This window comes from Rhinopithecus bieti, unplaced genomic scaffold (genome assembly GCF_001698545.2).
Source record: "Rhinopithecus bieti isolate Rb0 unplaced genomic scaffold, ASM169854v2 scaffold_47444, whole genome shotgun sequence".
Lineage (NCBI taxonomy): Eukaryota > Metazoa > Chordata > Mammalia > Primates > Cercopithecidae > Rhinopithecus > Rhinopithecus bieti.
Genome location: NW_016819781.1, coordinates 866,582 through 885,803, shown reverse-complemented (window position 1 = coordinate 885,803; position 19,222 = coordinate 866,582). Strand labels below are relative to the sequence as shown.

The window sequence follows — 19,222 nt, the reverse complement described above, 5'->3', positions numbered from 1 at the left end:
CTTCAAGTCTATGTCCTCAAGAGGCACCTGCAGCTTCTGGCATCTAGCCAGGGTGGCTGGGGACAGCATTGAAAAGGGGACTGTGGGAACAGCCTGGTGCAGCAGTGTCCCCTCAGCTCAGATTGGTTCCTTTGTTCCAAACACGAGGAAGCAGAAGCTGTCACACAGTAGCGGCCAAGGACGCTGGCGTGCCACTGTTTGGCCCAGTCTTCCACCCTCCCTCACGGTCAAACAAGCAGCCATTATTTATAAAAACTCAACACACATTGGATTTTAATGAGAAAATAACTGTATACTTGCATTGAATGCCTCACAATCACTATAAAACCAAAGCAGGATAATAACATTTAAGTGGTTAACATACACAGGAAAGCCAGATACAGAGTATAATTTCCAAACACAGTATTGCTGCTTTTTCCCCCTCCTCCCCCAAAAAAAGAAAACAAAGAAAACATAATTTGGGTAAAGAGCAATACAAAATCAAAATTGGCAGCTCACTGAATGCTTAAAATTCAGGAAATTGGTTCTTTAAACTAAAATGGAATATATTCACCATCTCTAACACTTAGGCTACTTTTTTTTCAATACCTAGTTTAATTAAATCCATTCTTTAGTTGGGAAAAAAAAAGGTTTAATTATTCATCTTCAGAGACAAGAATCAACACTGTTTTAGTGTTCCTTGTTACGCTTTATATATATATGTGTGTGTGTATATATATGTGGACATTGATCTATATACGGCTTATATGTCATTGTCTAGGGTGAGCAGCATGCATGGGTATGAAGAGGCAAGTAAATTGCATTGTGTCATCCAAGTAAAACACAGCCCGGCCTCCTGCCACTGACAGACCCTGTTTCCACAATTTCTGGATGAGAAAGCCAAGGCATGTCAGTAGTTAATCAGTTCCGGAGGAAAGTGAACACCTATAAACATGGCAGAATGCAATACTTCCAGAAAGGCTTTTAACATCTACAGAATCTAAACATTTTGTAAGAGGTGAGGTTAACAAGCTTGCGTGCTATTTGGGGGTGGGGCCGAGCATCAGAGGCAAAGTTTTTTGTAAGCCTCTTTCTCTCGATGGATTAGGCAGGAATGACTTTCCTCCAGGGGACGGTCCCATCTTCAGAAAGTTAAAAGGGTCCATTTGGGATCCCAGAGCCTAGCACGGTGCTATGTACAAAGTGGTGGCCCAAGGTTTCTTGAATGAATAAAAAACTCAAGAGCACAGAGAAAATCTGGCTCTCCCAAGTAAACTGTAATTTACATTTTAATGGGATTATATTAGGATCTTCAGTGAGTGGAGCAAGAAAATAGACAGCAGTAATCCGGAAGGCAGCACAGGAGTACTAGCAAAAGTTAAGAGATGTAGGGGCCACAGTGAAAACAGCTTTGTGACTGTGGGAGAGTCCCAGAAACAGCATTTCTTTCCTTATTCACACACGGAGCATGGCCCAAGAACCCCCAGCTCTGTATCTTTAAGCAATAAATGCTCTGGTTCAGTCAACTGTGGTCAAAGACCACATCATCTGCCTCTAAAGCGATTCCATGAATAGTGTGGCCTCTTAAGCTTTTCTCTTAGCTGTACATTCTCTTGTCAAATGTAGGTTTCATGTAGCACATGGTTTCCTCCAAAACAGAACAAAAAACTTTAAGGTAAGTCATAAGGATGGTTTCCTCTTGTGAAAAACGGGGAAGTTAGTCTATATCATGTCTATGGTCTCTACCAGATCCATGAGTCAGAGAAAACATGAAGCACATCACATTTTTTGTGCAATCCATAGAACTATCCTACTCTCCAGCCATCCTAACTGCCACTGTGCCCGGGGCTGTGCAATGCTACTGCCTCCTCTGTTCTTATCCCTGTGCCTGCTTTGGGAATGCCCCCCCATTGCTGGGTTCTCAGCCCAGGCATCTGGGACCTCTGGCTGGAAATCCTCAGGTAAAGACGATCCTCCTTCCTGGGTCCTTCCATTTCATGTCAGGACTTCTACTCTAACACGGATCTCATTTTCCTGAGAATGTTAGTCTCCATGCCAGCCTCCCTCACTATAAAATGAATTTCTTGCAACAGGGATCTTACTTGTTTTGTGACCCCAGCGGCTAGCACATTTTGTTGAGAATTCATTCAAAATATTCAGGAGAACGAACCATATAAAGATGGTGCCAATTGCCCATGTGCTCTTTTGGCTGCCATCTGTAGAATGTGGCTTCAAGTTACTGGTTCCCTTGGCAGTTTTAAAGGATCCTTGTTAGTAGATGGTTCCATTTTTTGCTTTGTGCCTACTTCTCATCTGTGAATACATGTCCCCCCCAGAGTCAACACTAGTCTAATAAAAGAAGGAAATGTGCATTAACATCTACATACAAATTTTGTGAAATTGCTACTTGTTAGAATAACACACTAGAGCTTATGACATAATATAAAAACAAAAATGATTTCTAGTGAGGTCTGACTTAATTATTGCTTTTTTTAAAAAACCACAGTTTTAAAACAAAGAAAAAAAAAAAAAAAAAAGAAGGCTGGTTGTTTTTTTTTCTCAAGGCCAGAACTGAAAATTTTCTCATCCAGAAATTTAGGGCACCAATTATTGAATACCCTTATCATATTGCTTTAAACAACAGAAAGATTAAAGCTGGCATCCTCTATAGTATACTAAGCATGAATATAAAGCATGAGAATAAATAGGAGACTTTCCTAAATGTCAAATTACAAAACTGCTCAAAACTTTGCAATTGTGACTCATGCAAATACCTTGTTAGGTCAATTTAATATTACAAATACTGCATCAGCTCGGTGCCTTTATATCCCTTTTCATAAAAAAGAAATTCTCACTCCATTCCTGAAGCCAGCAAACAGCTTTGGAGGAATTACCTGTACACCCAAGTGCCATGGTCACTCTGGAATTTTAATCCACATACATACACACATACACCCTTACTCCTGAACATACGCATTTTACACAAACACACAATGGTGTACACACACACACACACACACACACACCCCATCTTTAGGATTTGTAGCTGATTCCAAGCCTGAACTTAAATTTCTATTCTATATTTTTCTTTGTATCATCCTGAAAAACACTGGTTGCTCAGCAAAAAATAGTATCTCTTACCTCCTATTTTGTTCCCATTCTTCCTCCCTCCCTCCCTTTTTCTCTCTCTACCTTCATGACTTTTCTTTCGTGTTTCCTTTCTGACTGATCCAAAAAGAATCCATCATTCTTCTTCCTATCTCTAAGGCCCACTTTATAAAACAAAATAGTTGTAAACACCTTTTTATTTCTTGTCATCTACCTCTCCAAGGCAGAGTTCACCTTTTTTTTCAATTATTGCCACTCCAAAAATGCCCCCACCATCTTGAACCAAGTTGTTCAATGTGTACAGATTCTATACATGTATATATTCACCCATCCCATCATAAAAATAGTTGTTGCCCACTAAATATAGTTTTCCTATGAAGAAACGTAACTGTGAAAATGTGTTCTCATAAACTGCAGATCAGTGAATACTATAAGCAGACATGATCCTAAAGCTAACATCATCCATTTGGTTTGGTTTTCTCTTCCCCTTTCTCAGCCTCCTCATGTAGAATAGATTGTGTTTGCAACATGAAGAAATATTGTCTTAAAATATGGATTTTATGAATTGTGATCATGAGTTGTTCTCAATTAAAAATAATTAAATACAAGAGAAGTGGAATCATAACTGCCTCTTCTGGGCAAATGTGGAGAGAAACGCCATTCATTTTATGGCTGCTGGAGAAAATGGAGTTAATGCAACACCCTCCAATGCTGCGAGCGACAGGTGGGAAACTGGTGCAGGGAAATATCCTGTGCCATGTAGGCTGCACCAGCCTGGGCCCTACTGCTCTCTAAGTGGCCCTATCACCATTGTCCTTCATCATCCGGAGAGGCTGGTCTCAGTTCTGCCTGTAGCAACTATGTTGATTTGCTTGTAACATCTTTTGTCCTTTTGGATCCATTGTGGATTGGCCCAAAACCAGACACGGGGATTGAGTCACCAAAAGAAGTCCTTTCTCTTTTGACTCCTGGGTGTCCAGAGTCTGATGGGTGGACTTCCTTTTGTTTCATCATTGTGTATTGCAGCTTCTGGTCTACATAAGGATTGCTGAATTTGTTTGCACTTTAATAAATAGTCCATTAAAATGCTTTCACTTGTTAAATTTCTTGGTTTCTTGGTCTCCCAAGCACCACAGACGCTTCCTGGGTTGAAGGAAGTTTATTCGTTGTCTTCTTCCTCCTGGTTGGCATAGATCCCTGCTTCCCAGCGCAAAGCCAGTGCGCTCTTTCTTCGATTAACCCGTGTGGCCTCAAGGACCTGTAAAGAGAGGGAAAAAAATTATGCAGAGTTCATGGATGTTAATTATGAACACAAACCAACTTCTTTGTTTCTTTCTTCCTTTCTGTTTATCAACTTGAGAAGAGAAAGTGATAAAGTACTGCTGGGAGACAGGAGAGATACTGGAAAAATGGGAATGAGTGGTTCTGGTTATGCATTCATCTCACAGCCAAAATTCATCTGCTACTTGACTCCTAGTTTTCACTATAGAGAGATTTAATTTTCATGAAATGTTCTGCAAGTTTTTGAACTAGCTATGATTCTGCATCAAGTTTTCAGATAAAGCAGATCTCTACACGCAACAGATCAGTGCTGTCCAATTGACCTTTGTGCAATGATGAAAATGTATCTCTGCTATCCAATATGGTAGCCACTAGCCATACGTGGCTATTGAGCACTTGAAATAGGGCTAGTGTGGCTGAAAAGCTAAATATTTACGTTTACTTCATTTTAGTTAATTTTAATTTGAATAGCTCCATGTGACTAGTGATTACCATATTGGACAGCACACTACAGATGATCCCAGTATCTTCATAAACAAGCAAACCAGAAAATAATTCCAAACAATGAGACCAGTGTGGATTCAGTCCACCAAGCTTTGCAAATCTATATAAGCCATGATGATATTTATAGTACAAAAACCTACTTGGGCAAAATTAAACTAAAAAAGCCATTACGTGAAAAAAAAAAAAAATTATTGGATCAATAAAAGCAGTCTCAGCATTCTGATGCAACCTCAGACCCCATAGGCTAATCAATGAAATGAAAGGTGACAACATTAAGGACAAGTAGGCTCACTACCACTGAGGGGGAGCCTCCCTTCCTTCCGTTCACTAGAGCAGTCCATGGACTCCTGAGAAGAGACTTCAGCCTATCTGCTCCAGTTTCAGTTTGATCAAGAAAAGATTCCAGATTAATGGCATTTAGGTTGCCAACATATGAAAAATGGTTCTATATCATGACACTGCAGCAAAAACAAGCCCAGGCATTCTTACCAATTGCTCTGGCATTTGCTTAGGACGTGTAGTTTCTGATTTTAAAGAAAAGTCCGATAGAGTCAACATTGGTTGATTATCCAAACTGCAATGAAGGCATTGCTTATTCTAAATATAATCAGTTAGGCAAGGGACAGTGATGTTGGTGACATGGATTGGCTGTGTCCCCACCCAAATCTCATCTTGAATTGTAGCTCCCATAATCCCCTCGTGTAGCAGGAGGGACTCGTGGGAGGTAACTGAATATGGGGGTGAGTTTTCCCATGCTGTTCTCATGATAGTGAGTAAGTCTCACCAGACCTGATAGTTTTATAAAGGGCAGTTCCCCTGCACACACTGTCTTGCCTGCTGCCATTTAAGACATGCCTTTGATCTTCCTTCGCCTTCTGCTGTGAGGCCTCCCCAGCCATGTGGAACTGTGAGTCCATTAAACCTCCTTTTCTTTATAAATTGTCCAGTCTTGGTTATTTCTTCATAGCAGTATGAAAATTGACTAATACAGTTGGCAACTCCAGAGAAGCAAGGAGATGCAGTTACAGGCTGAGGTGGGAGCCCAGACATAAGCAGATTCTGGGTAGATGGGAGATTACGGGGTCCATCTCAACCTGTTTCTCTGCACCTTTGCCAAATAAATGCACCACCAAGAGCTTCAACGTGTTTTCCTCTGGGAAGCCTCCCCCTTTCCTCCTCAATCATGTTTGCTGAATGAATGATGTACTGTTAAGCACATAAGCCATGTGTGTTTTGCATAATGTGTTTTGCATATAAGCATATCATGGTCACTCACTCAATATCCACAGATATCTAAGAATAAGAAATTAGTAGGAGGAAAGCATGCTTCCAAATCTGCTATAGTTAAATAGAGAAATTTTCTAATAGTCTAATGTGTGGTAGCACAGAACTGAAAAACAGCACTGGACTGCACGTGGAAGTCCTGGGCTCTATTTCCAGTTTCGTCCTTTGTTGTTCATCTTTTATCTCACATTTCTTATCTGTAACATGGAGAACACAGCTACTCCACTTCACAGGCTTACTCAGAAGGCACTGTGGTCTCTGAAGTCCAGCAGGTCTACTTCAAATCCTTGTGACCTTGGAAAAGTCACTTACCCTGTGCCTCAGTATCCCCATGTAAAATGGGGATCATAAAAACTACAGCATAAAGTTGGACAGAGAAATCAATGAGGCAATGTATGTAAAGTACAGTTCCCAGTGCATAGTAAGCTCTCAAATAGAGCCTAATATGATGGAATAATTCTTTCTATCATCATGTGAAAGGGATTTATACATTATGAAGTGGCATACAAATATAGGGCATTTTATAAAGAACTCTACATTGTATAAAAGGATCATCTCTTTGCCTTTCAGATTGCAGATACAAACAGAAAGGTTTACATCAAAGCTAAAAATAAATCTAAAGTTCTAAAAATTATGATCCCCATCCTCTTGGAATGTTTTTTGTCTTGTTATTTAAACCCTATTTTGATTCTCAAACAACTTGGGCAAATTGAGTTTGCTCTACTCTTTAGCAATTCTTGTTACAAGCCATCTATCGATCCAATTTACCCATATTTATTAGTTTCCTACCAAGTATAAGGCACAGTGCTTCTTGTTGAGGATAGAATAGTCCCTTCCCTCGTGGAGCTTAGCGATGAAAAGTGTAATGGGCAGAAAAATAATATTCATAACTATGGAAACGTTTAACATAGCTTGGGTTTGGACGTCTACTTGTCAAGAGCTCAAATAATTCACTTACACCCACAACGAGCTCTCTTTTCTTAATTCATTCCCCTAGTTTGTATGCCCACTTACCATGGTCACACGATCACTTACCATGGCCATACAATACATTTCTAGTGAAATCTAAAGCTGCTAGTAATGGCACAGACAAGAAAATAAACATCATTACTGAAATATACCTGGCAACCTTGATATAAAGCTGTCTTTGGGTTCATAAGGCTTATGACCCAGGGCTGTCTGGGAATAGAGCTGCCCCACAACTGGTCTTCAGAAGTTTCAAAAACCAAGGTATTTGCATGAGCATCTGTTCTGTAATTAATTCAGACGTGTGTGTGTGTGTGTGTGTGCATCTCTAGCAAATTTAGAGCTTTTATTACTAGTTTATTAGTGCATGTTAACTTTACTTTTTAAAGTTCATTCCTTTCTTTTCTGGGCAAAAAGGCACATGTCTCTGGGGCTCTAATAATAGACATACTCGCGTCCTAAGTTCTGTTACCGTTTGAATCCTCACCACTAGTCTACGAAATTTATTACTCCCATTTTTTATATGAAGAACCTGAAGCACAGGGAGGTTAAGTAACTTGCCTAGAATTACCCAGTTAGCAGAAGGCAAAACCAAGATTTGAACTCCGCCCTCTGGGTGCAGAGTTGATGCTTGAGGCCACCAGACTACATTGCTGCCCAATGACTGTAAGGAGTCCAGAAGGAGACACATCAGAGAGGAGCAATCAACACTCCCCATAGAAATGGAAAGGGGAAAACAAAAAAGGATCTGATTTAAAGTTTTATTGTGGCCGGGTGCAGTGGCTCAGGCACTTTGGGAGGCCAAGGTGGGCAGATTGCTTGAGATTAGGAGTTCGAGACCAGCCCAGCCAACATGGTGAAAACCTGTCTCTACTAAAAATACAAAAATTAGCTGGGCATGGTGGCTGGCACCTGCAGTCCTAGCTACTTAGGAGGTTGAGGCACGAGACTCGCTTGAGCGTGGGAGGCGGAGTCTGCAGTGAGCTGAGATCACACCACTGTACTTCAGCCTGGGTAACAGAGTGAGACTGGGTCTCAAAAAAAAAAAAAAAAAAAAAAAGTAAACTACATAAATCAATAAATAAAGTTTTATTGTTTTCACAAACGCACATTCAGGTCTAGTGGGGAATAAAAAACAATTCTCTCTCCACAACCCTTTAATATTAATTTTTCTCTCTAATGCTTAGGGAATTCAAGTGAACTGCTTAACTTTGAATAGCAATCAATATAGACAATTTTAATTTGGACATATGAAACAAAAGACAGATATGTTAAATCGTATCACACTATTCATATTCATATTTATATTTCATCTTCCAATCTGCTTTTAAATTGAAGACAGAGTGGGCCCAACTCTATCTTCCTTGGATATATTTAACCAGATTTTCATTGTTTTAAATGGACTCAAAGGGAAGACGGGCTAAGTCCTAATTTTCAAACTGCCATCCTCCAGATGAGAATCACAATTAAAGAAGGTACAGAATGATATTCTCAGTATTCATCTGATATCTTATGAAAGAAAATTACTGATAATCAGCAGGTCAGCTCTATATTTAAATATAATTCTTTGGCTAAATGAGAGACCAAAAACTTATTATGCCACAGGTTAATGCAACCAACTTGAAAAATAATTTACAATATCTAGTAAATGTTAGGATGTATCGGGCTAGTAGCCAGTGCTTCTACTCCTAGATATAGAGAGAGGTTCTTCCATAGGTACATAAAGAGATATGTATAATAACATTCATAAAAGCATTATTTCTAACGGTAAGAAAAACTGGAAATCGTCTACATTTCCATAATAGAAGATTGAATAAATAGTGATATATTCATTCAATGGAGTACCATACAGCAGTTATAAAGAATGAACCAGAGCCACAGTGATCAACAAGGACACATCTAAAAACAATGTAGACAGAACAAAGTCAGGAGCAGAAGATACTGCAACACGATTTACCATTTATAGAATGTCTTTAAACATGCAAAAATAAGGTGTTGTTTATGTATGTACACATGTGTAGTATAAGTATAAAACCATGCACGGAAATAATGAACAACAAGCTCAAAAACAGTTACCTCTGCAAGATTGTAGGGAAGGAGGGAACTGGGAGAAGTAACGAGAGGGCTTAAATTGTATTCTTTTAAAAATATTAAATATCATGAAATGATAAGAATGGACAAAGCTGGGTAGGTGGGTTTTATTATTTTATTATCTTATATTATTTTGAATGCTAGTTCCATGATATCAGGAACTTATTTTGTTGACTGCTGTATTCATGGAAGCCAGAACAATGCCTGACACATAGTAGAGCCTTGAAAATTGTTCAATGAATGAACGAATGATTCTCTCTACAATTCTGTGGACTTGAAATAATTCTTTTAAAATCAAAATAAAATCCAGAAATAAAATATGAAAATATTGTGCTTTCTCAGCAAAAGAAAACTGGACAAAATAGAAAAAAATTAAAAGAGAAAAATATGCCTTCTCATAGCACATATATTTGTGAAATCTGTGTAAAAGGAAAGAAGAAGACTTTTGGGAACTGGGAACAGTGGCTCACACCTGTAACCTCAATGCTTTGGGAGGCTGAGGCAGGAGGATCACTCGAGGCCAGGAGTTTGAGACCAGCCTGGGCAACATAGAGAGACCCTGTCCCTACAAAAAAATAAAATAAAATAAAATAAAATTAGCTGGGCATGGTGGCACACATCTGTAGTTCCAGCCCTTTGGGAGGCTGAGATTGGAGGATCGCTTGAGCCCAGGAGGTCAAGGCTACAGTAAGCCATGACTGCACCACTGTACTCCACCCTGGGCGACAGAGTAAGACCTTGTCTCTTAAACAAGGAGGCTTTTGGAGAAATCAAGGCTTAGAGTTTCTAAAAAATACACGTTTAAAGATTGGAGGGAAGGAGGCCTGGGATGGTTCACATTTGATAAATTTATAGATTAGGATGGTTCACATTAAATCTATAAAATGGAGCTTTCTAGCTTTATGTTAAGGTAAACAAAGAATGGGTGAAAATCAATAGCTCAATCTGCATGAGCTGCACTGTTTTCCAACCAGACCAAGTATACTTGCTATTAATGCCTAAAGAAACTTTAAAAACCAAAATAGCCCATCACTTATGTCCTCTAGTCCAAATGTCTTCAAGATCCGTGAGCAGGCAAGGTCTTCCCCAGTACCCTCCCACTCGCCCCCACAGCACAGCACAGCAAAGCACACCATTGTGTATCACTGTTGCAGGGACTCCAACATTTTGAGGCAGTCCCATAGTTCAGAAAAGGCACAAAAAAAAAACATATGGAGACAAGTCATTTTTCTTGCCATTTTCATTTAACTCATCAGGAAATGGCAAACCACAACAGCATGCATCTGGATCATGCATTCAGTAAGACCAAGACAAACAAATTGAAAAGTACCTCGGAAGTCACCTTGCAAGACAGTAACTTAGAAGTGTACTGGCAGAGAGGGAAAAGACCAGGGTTAGTACATGGCAGTGACACACTTACAGAACACCCCCTAGCCGGGAACAGGTACCACACCAGAAGAGGATGGGAGGGGAAGTAATACCAGGAGGCCATTCTACACCCATGCCAAAACTTTCTCCAACTGATATTAGTTTATAAGTCTTTCCTTTGCAGCAACTAGATACCCTATTGTTCACTAATAAAAATGTCAGATAAGCCGTACTTTGCTAATTCAAAACGTTGCTTTCATTTTCTGCCCTTTGAATTAACAAGATTCCCTCCCCTCTGTACACAACCAGCTGCCCACCAGCAAGGTTGTTGGGGGCCATTTTGGATTTGCTAGAATCTGTAGCCAAATAGCCTTTCTCTTCCCGTATGTTTCTCTGAACCCCAAAGCCGTCGTGTAACCTGTTGTTCCATTAAAAGAAGATCTTAATCACAGGAGTTGGTTTGTGGCCTAAGGGTAGTCCTGCCTAGGGAGACCACACAGCCTCCCTCGTCAGAATCCTGGGGACCTGGGTAAGTTCCCGAGAGGGGGATCATCCTTTGATAGCAATTTCGGGTGATTATTTAGGATTATTAGTATGAGCACTTTGGAACTGAAATGATCCTTTTGTTCCTATAGGGGACTAAAAGTCTTCCACAAAGTACAGAAAAAAATGGCCTGACAATGGAAAATGAGATAGCAGGACCAATTTGGGACATTCCTCTCCAGAATTACGGTAATGAGCACAAATTTACACTGCCTGGGGCATTTAAAGCATTTATTGGTTTGGGGCATTGATAGCCATAGACTAGTTAGGTGGGATCCCACATCTGTGATTGCTGACTGCTTCTTATATGTAACACTTAGGAATTATAGTTCTGTCATGATTGGGCTAATGGCTGGGGGCTGACAAGTCAGGAGCTCTTCTCTCTCCTTTGCACCTTCACTAGGGTATGAGTGAGAACCCAAGAGAGAGTTAGGGAAGCACAAGGCATCACTGAGCTTCCTGTAGAGTCTAGGGGAACAGGAGGCAGATGGGCTTCCTTCATCCACTGAGCAAGAGGATGGCCACAACTCTCAATGCACGTCCTGGTCTGGAAGGGTAATGTGTGCCAGGAACTCTCAGTTTTGACGTAGCCCAGGAGAACTGACAAGGTCTTCTCTTGTTCGAAGACAAGACAGAGTGGTTGGATGACCTCTCAGTAATTAAGTCATGAGATGAGAAAGAGAGAGAGAGAGCACACAGGAAAACCCCACTGAGAGCAGATTCTGTGCTAGAAGTCAAGATGGGGCTGAACATCCAGAAGGCTGTGATTTGGACTCTGGTCAGCATCCCTTCAACTGAGAAAGGCAAAGCAAACCCTTGAGATGTTTATGAGCATCACTGACTCAATGACCCATCATCTTCACTTTCTGAGGCTCAGGTCAGCTTAGGGAAATAATTGGCTGGAAAAATACTGTTTGCCTAAATACAGTCATGTGACTTAGGACAGACTGATGAGTCATAGTTTCCTAAAGGGATTCTTCATGCCTGAAGGAAAAACATCCAAATAGTCCATCATTTGTGCCCACTGATCCAAATGTCTTCCAGATCCATGAGTGGGCAACCCCACCTTGGAGGCAGTCCCTTTGCAAGGCATCAAGAAGCCCTTTAGGAAACTAGGATTCACTCGTCCATTAGGAATTGCATGACTGAGCAGAAATGGTATGAGACCCAGATAAGGGGACATTTCTACATAAGAGAACATTTCCAGATAAGAGAAACCCACAATATAAATAGGACTGCTGCATCTGCATGTGTGGTGCGTGCACTGCACAAAAGCGTCAGACTAAAGGGATGAATGGTACTAAAGCCCAGTCCCCTGCTCTACCCCCAAAATGTGTGGCTGGTGCAGGGCTGCATCTTCATAGAGGAACAAGGGTGACTTTTTTCCTAATTCACACAAAGGCCTTGCATAAGTTGGTAAACAGCCCTGGGTAAGTGGGTGGGGGTGGGGATAGTAATCCTCCTGTCCCCAGAATTAGCCAAGAGGTCCATTAATAAGTGAGGCTGGAGACACTCATTGGTGACTTCAATATGCAGGACAAAGAAATCAGCCCAGGTGGGTGAAGACTGTGGCCACTAAAGGGAGTACTTTGCTCAAGTTCTGAGTTAGTAACAAATATGGCCAGTTGGGGATAACCTTTGGATAACACCACTCCCTGACTCCCATAAGCTAGGGACCTCTCTGCATAAGACTTTTTATAAAGTGGAAAGTTGGAGAGAGCAGGGCCCTGAGCTGAGTCCCTGTGGACAGGACCCCAGAGGCCACCAAAACTCTGATGGTGCTCGGGGCTCGGGGCCTCAGGGGACACTGAACTTGTTTTGATGGCAAAGATCAGTGTTTCTCACTCAGCAAAACTTCCACCATAGCTACATTCTATCCTTCTCCTTCTGTCTTTCACTCTCCTCAATATCATTGTGTCTAACATATCGCACTTTATACACATTCCAATGATCAGCACCTGTCTTGTTTTTAACTCTGCCTTCTCCTTAGAAAGAATAAAAAATAATTATTATTTTTGCTTAATTCACAAAGAACTGCTAATTTCAATGGCCAAACACATGGTTGTATTCTAATCATGTGACAGGTACTGATTCTCAGGTACGATTTATCATCTCCAAAAGGGCATGCCAAAAAGCTGCCAAGTGGCTTACTGGAAAGAATATTGGCAAATGGAGGTACCAGGGGTGATGCTGCATAACATGGGGAGATGCTGGGTATGTAGGTGTGAGCCACTGAGGTGCTTAGAGGGTAGAGAGTCTAAGAAGCCATGTTTCTCCATGAGAATAGTGTATGTAAATGGAGGCTAGAGACCAGAATTACTTTACCTTTAAGAGAATTAACTTTATGCTTCTACGGATAGGTAAGCCAGTTACATAACTCAATCCCCCAGCAATCCATCTGCTCTCTATTACTATCCTTCTGGTATTAAAGAAAAAAAATGGAAAAGGGGCCATAGATCAGTTAGGAAAAAAATGAATCTTTATTCATCCCTACAGGTAAACTTCAACACATTCACCAGTGATCGACATAGATAAAGGAGAAAAGATCCCCTGAATTGGAAGGGCTAGGAGAGGGCTCTCATTTGAAGCCTCACTGATGATCATATCTTTGCTTTAGAAGCAATCTGAATTTGTTGTTTTAGATTTGAACTCTTAAATGAGCATATAGTGGATTGGTAGATTTTGTCCTGATCCTAAGAATTTTCAACAACAGCAAACTTGGTTCTGTTGTAACAGCAATAACAGTGCAAAACATTTGGCTTTGAATCCAAGATCCAGGGATATTAACAGCTTAATTAGTTAGGTCTCTGCCTTTTTCAAAATGTTTATTTACTGGGAAATACAGAGAGAGGAGGCTGCCTCTTCACGTCGTAAGTGAAGGGCAATCAGCATATTAAAACATTGATTCCAAGCAGCTTCATTTATGCAAAGGAAAAATCCAACCTGGTTGGCATTTGTTAGGTGGCTGCCAGAGTGTCAGCATGTGCACGAAAGAGTTTCCAGCCCTCTGCCTTTATGAAATGAGTGAGAACTGCCTCTACCTGTCTGTATGGGGTATTTTTCCCTATCATCTGCACTCCAACACAAAAGACATACACAAGTGACAAGTAGAGTGTGCTCAGCAAACACTCACGTGGGTCACATGCTAAGTGGTTCTACTTGTTCTTCCCCATCCATATCAGAGTGTGGGGCATCCACTTGGCTAAATTCTACCAAAGCTGCTGATGTATAGAGCAGAGTCGCTGGGAGAAAAGAAACCAGACACCACGCTTCAGAATGATCTAGCCTCCAGAAAATTCTTAAGGTAAACTTTATCCTTTGAAGTGGGGCTTCAAAGAAGGGCTGGTGAAAGTGACTGAGGAGCCAGGGAAAAGTCCTACAGGCTCACGAAAGGAGCTGCTGGCTCCCCTGCAGTGAAGTTCAGCAGTGGAAATGTCTGCAGCAGCTACCCAGGGCCAGGCGTCATCCCACTGTCTAATACAGCGAACAGCCCAGTAGAATAGCTGCAGCCTAATACAGCAACTGAGACAGCGCTCCATGCAGTTCAGGTGTAAACATAAGGGAAAGCCTGGGAGATGCCAAGTGAGTAGCCAGGCTGCCAGATATCTATCTGCTTTCTTCCTGTCTTTACCACCATATATTTTGAAAGCAACTTTCAGTATCTGGGCTTCAACTCCAGAAATCCTTTAACTTAGCCAGCTAGGATATAAAGGCAATACAGCAGCAGGGAATTTTTTTTTTTTTTTTTTTTTGAGACGGAGTCTTGCTCAGTCGCCCAGGCTGGAGTGCGTCGGGGCGATCTTGGCTCACTGCAAGCTCCGCGTCCTAGGCTCATGCCATTCTCCTGCCTCAGCCTCCCGAGTAGCTGGGACTATAGGCGCCCGCTGTCACGCCCGGCTAATTTTTTGTATTTTTAGTACAGACAGGGTTTCACTGTGTTAGCCAGGATGGTCTCGATCTCCTGACCTCGTGATCCGCCCGCCTTGGCCTCCCAAAGTGCTGGGATTACAGGCGTGAGCCACCGCGCCCGGCCAGCAGCAGGGAATTCTTACTGTGAACTCCATAGTATTCAAGTTTAAGGTGACCAGATGGTTTATCACCCAAACTGGGACACTTTCAAGGGGGAAAGGCAGGCTGGGTGCAGTGGCTCATGCCTGTAATCCCAGCACTTTAGGAGGCTGTGGTGGGAATATACCCTTGAGCTCAGGAGTTGAAGAACAGCCTGAGCAACATAATGAGACCTCCTTTCTACAAAAAAGTTAAAAAATAAGCCAGGTGTGGTGACATATGCCTGTGGTCCCAGCTATTCAGGAGGCTGAGGCAGGAGGATTGCCCGAACCCAGGAGGTCGAGGCTGCAATGAGACATGATTACATCACTGCATTCCAGCCTGGGTAACAGAGACAAACCCTGTCTCAACAACAACAAAAGAGTGAAAGGGGATTATAATCCCAGCATCACAACGGGCATAAGCCAGGACTGTCTCAGGTAAACTGGGTAGGATCCTCAACCAACCCAAGCTATTTGTGACTTGAGTGCAGTCAGGGGAGGAGGTGGTGACTTCAATATGTGCTAAGAGACTGGTGCCAGAAGACCCATAGGAGGCTGGCATGAACCCTGAGGCTGATCTCCAGGCTCCTGGGACTGTGTAGAGCAACAGTTGCTATGTCTCTAACTGAAGAAAGAAACCACAGAGCAGATGACTTCCTTCACAGTTAATTTGAACATTATGTGCAAAGTTCCTAGGGTTTGGGGGTAGCAAAGTAGCCATGTGGTTTTCAACTGTCATTTTAACTGGCTCTTTGCTATCAAGCTATGCACGTGGGCTTGTTAACAGTCCCAAACACACTTGGTCTTTTAAGCACTGTGTGACATTGTTAGGGATTGCCTAGAGGGTCAGTTTTGAAGGAACAGCATCTTCAGCCTTCTCTAGAGAAATAAAATCTCTACTGGGCAATGGTAGAGATCAGCTCCCAGGTGTTTAGGGATGATTTCAGGGCCCTTGCATCCCTCTCCCTGTGTGGTCCTTGCATGCTGTCTTTCTATGCACCAAACATCTTACACACTAGTCTTGCTGGTCAACTCCAGCTATACTTGGCTGCAAACAACCAGCTCCCTGCATGATCAACATTTTTTTTTTTTTGAAACAGGCAAAAACCCAAACCCAGTTCCAGGCATGTGAAACCACATATTTGAAAACCGATATCAGAACCCTAATGCTGACCAGACAACCACATACACATTTGTGCCTGGACTAGAATGCCACACACCACACTGACGGCCGCGCTCAGAGAAGTGAAAGAGGAAAGGAGGAAAAACTTACACTACTATCATCCATTCTCTCGCGCCTTTTAGATTTGTGTGTCTCATAGTCTTCCATGAGGGTCTGCATCAGATTCTTGGGCCGCTGGGTTCCGGCAGCCTCTTCAGGGGCTAAGTCAGGCTGCAAGCTGGGGCCTTCAGTGGTGGGGGATGGAGGAGGTTTGACTTTCTCTATTTTCCCTGAAACAACACGAAGAGAACACCCTTTCTAAGCTTGTCTGCTCATGACTGCTTTTAGAAAGAAGAGAAAACTGGCAAATAAAAGAGCAACAACCTCTGACACAGAGAATGGTACCAGAATGATGGTTAAGTGTAGGCCATTTTATTATATTACAGGATCAAAGCACTTAAGGTTAATGCACAAACCCATCTAAAGATCTCAAGGACACCAAGTTCCAAAAAGTCATTTAGATCAAACAGGCCTGGCATACAGTCTACAAATATATGTTGGACAGACAGACAGTGGCTCCAGTTGTTTTGAGACATGTGTCCTATCACAGATCATAGAATTAGACTGTCAGAGGTGGTGGTGCCTTGGAGACTCAGAGACCCACTTCTTAACAGATGAAAGAGCTTGAGGCTCTGCCAAGGGAAGGCTGTGCTGAAGTCACAGGGAGCCAGTGATGGTACCCAGGCCTCCTGCTTTCCTCACCAGGGTCTATCCTCTATAGCAGAGGAAGCCAGTTGTCTGCTGACCTGCCCGGGCATTTTGTGCAGACAGCTCAGTGTTATAAAACCTTTGAATAAGGATAAGGCTTGTTCTTCTCAGTTCACCCCAGTCTTATACTGGCCAGCTTCATTCATTGACCTCACCTGCTGGGGTCCTGAAACATGAGGGTTTGAGGCATCCCAGACTTTAAGAAGTGTACACCAACAAAGGCAGTGGAAAAGGTGCACACCAGCCTTGGGAATGGGGAGATTTCAGCTCTTGCAATGTCCTCCAAGAATCCTCAGGATGGAGAGACGAGGTCAGTGATTAATTCAACAGTGGTGTGATGACTCTGCGCATGCTTACCAAGACCATTTCCATCCCTCCCTCCCAAGAAATGCCTGGCCCTGGCTTCTGGCCCTTCAAGGGGTGGGTTTATTGCCACAGAGCCCCAAATGCACTACTGAGAAGTATCTTCAAGTACAATTAGGATTTTTCCAATTATGCCCTTTGTGGTTGACACGGCTAGAATCTGTGAACAAGGAATGTGGAGAAAACACACAAGATAAATGGGGTCTGCATGGCCCTGTTTGGGAGCGAAAAGGACCATTTGACCTCTTCCAGTTCCAAGCCGAAGATGACTCACCTTTCTTCATCTTACATCCCAGGCTTCTAACTTGGCAACTGCCTGGTGTAGCAGGAATCACAAGTGAAGCCTCGTGTCCATGTTTCTATGTGGGCTGCTTAGCCCTTTACTGGTAGAACCTCCTTCTGATGAGAGCTACAAAGGCCTGGAGTCCAGGAAACCCAGGTTTTTAACTTCTGCTCTTCCAGTAGTTGGCTATGTGCTGACTATAGATATCATTTCATATTCCCACTTCAATCATGGGCTGATCACTTAAATTCTCCTAGCTTTCAGCTGTCACATTTGGGAATTAGGTGGAAAATAGGTTTTAATATACAGAAAAGGGTACTCCATTTCATAACCACATTATTTTAATAAAAGTGAGATTCATTGCTTTGATCTAAATTACCAGGATAACTGAAAAGTCTTTTGATATTAACAGTACAATAATAAGTATTTCAAGATCTCCAAATTCACTGCAAAAGGTTTCTATTTTTTATTATGGAAATTAGGGAACACTATAATGACCCCTATAAACATTATAAACATCACCCCGAGTAAACATTTATCAAGATTTTAGTATAATTGGCTCTTCCTTCCTTCCTTAGACTTGCTGAATTATTTTAAACCAATCATAGACTTCAGGTCACCTCACTCCTGCACACTTAGTATGTATCTCTGAAAATTCTGATTGACTTTTTAATTGAAGGCTTAAGAAACAATATAGCACAGTGGTGAGCATGCAAGCTCTGGAGCCAGCCGGTTTGGGCTTGAACCCATAACTTGGCAGCCAAATCACTTTGCGCAAGCTATTTACTCTTTTGATATCTTAGTTTCCTCATCGGTAAAATGAGTATGATGATAGGGGTACCTACCTCAGATAGTTATTATGAGGACAAAGTTAATATTTATAAGGTTAATATTCAGAACAGAAAGCATCTAATGAATCTAGCTACTATTTAATTGGAATCTCAAAGAATAATATGACTATAGGGTGAGATTAACAATTTCATGCATATTCTGCATACAATTTTTGCATCTCTTCTGGGACCAGAAATAGACACCAGTTACCAGGTTAATTTTCATCATTTTCCATTTGACCTCTCAAGTGTCCGGATCACTTCCCACCAGCCATTCTTCCAGCATTAAACACCTAGAAAGCACAGCCTATATTCATTGCTTCTAACTTCTCCCTTTCACACACAGCACAGTGGAACTCCTGTTTATATTTCTGTGAAGGCCATTTTCACATACTGACTTGAATCTTATCTGGTTATTGAAGCTTTTGTCTTCTCAATTAAGCTATAATGTCATCCTGAGGACAGGGGGTATGTTTCACCTGTCTATGAATCCCCTTAATTCATCTGAATGTAAACTCCATTAGCGTAGAGCTTTGCCTGTCTGGCAGTAGCGGTGGTATACGGCATGAGGTAGGAAATTCATGTTTGTTGAGTAATCAATCAGTAAGTCCATTATGAAATATACATAACAACCACAAGTAAA

General features: G+C 41.7%; 1 protein-coding gene across 8 annotated transcripts in view; it reads right to left on the bottom strand.

Annotated features, from left to right (window-relative positions):
- Positions 1-245: 245 nt before the first annotated feature.
- PALM2AKAP2 (PALM2 and AKAP2 fusion) overlaps positions 246-19,222 on the bottom strand; it is a 398,719-nt gene continuing 379,742 nt past the window's right edge. For 7 of the 8 annotated variants that reach the window (XM_017859233.1, XM_017859234.1, XM_017859237.1 and 4 more), the window contains 2 exons: positions 16,447-16,625; positions 246-4,345 (listed from right to left, as the gene is read on the bottom strand). In XM_017859233.1, coding sequence (XP_017714722.1) covers positions 4,247-4,345; positions 16,447-16,625 — 278 coding nt within the window. In that variant the 3' untranslated portion in view covers positions 246-4,246. The remainder of the gene's footprint in view (positions 4,346-16,446; positions 16,626-19,222) is intronic. The other variant, XM_017859235.1, reaches the window with a different exon arrangement.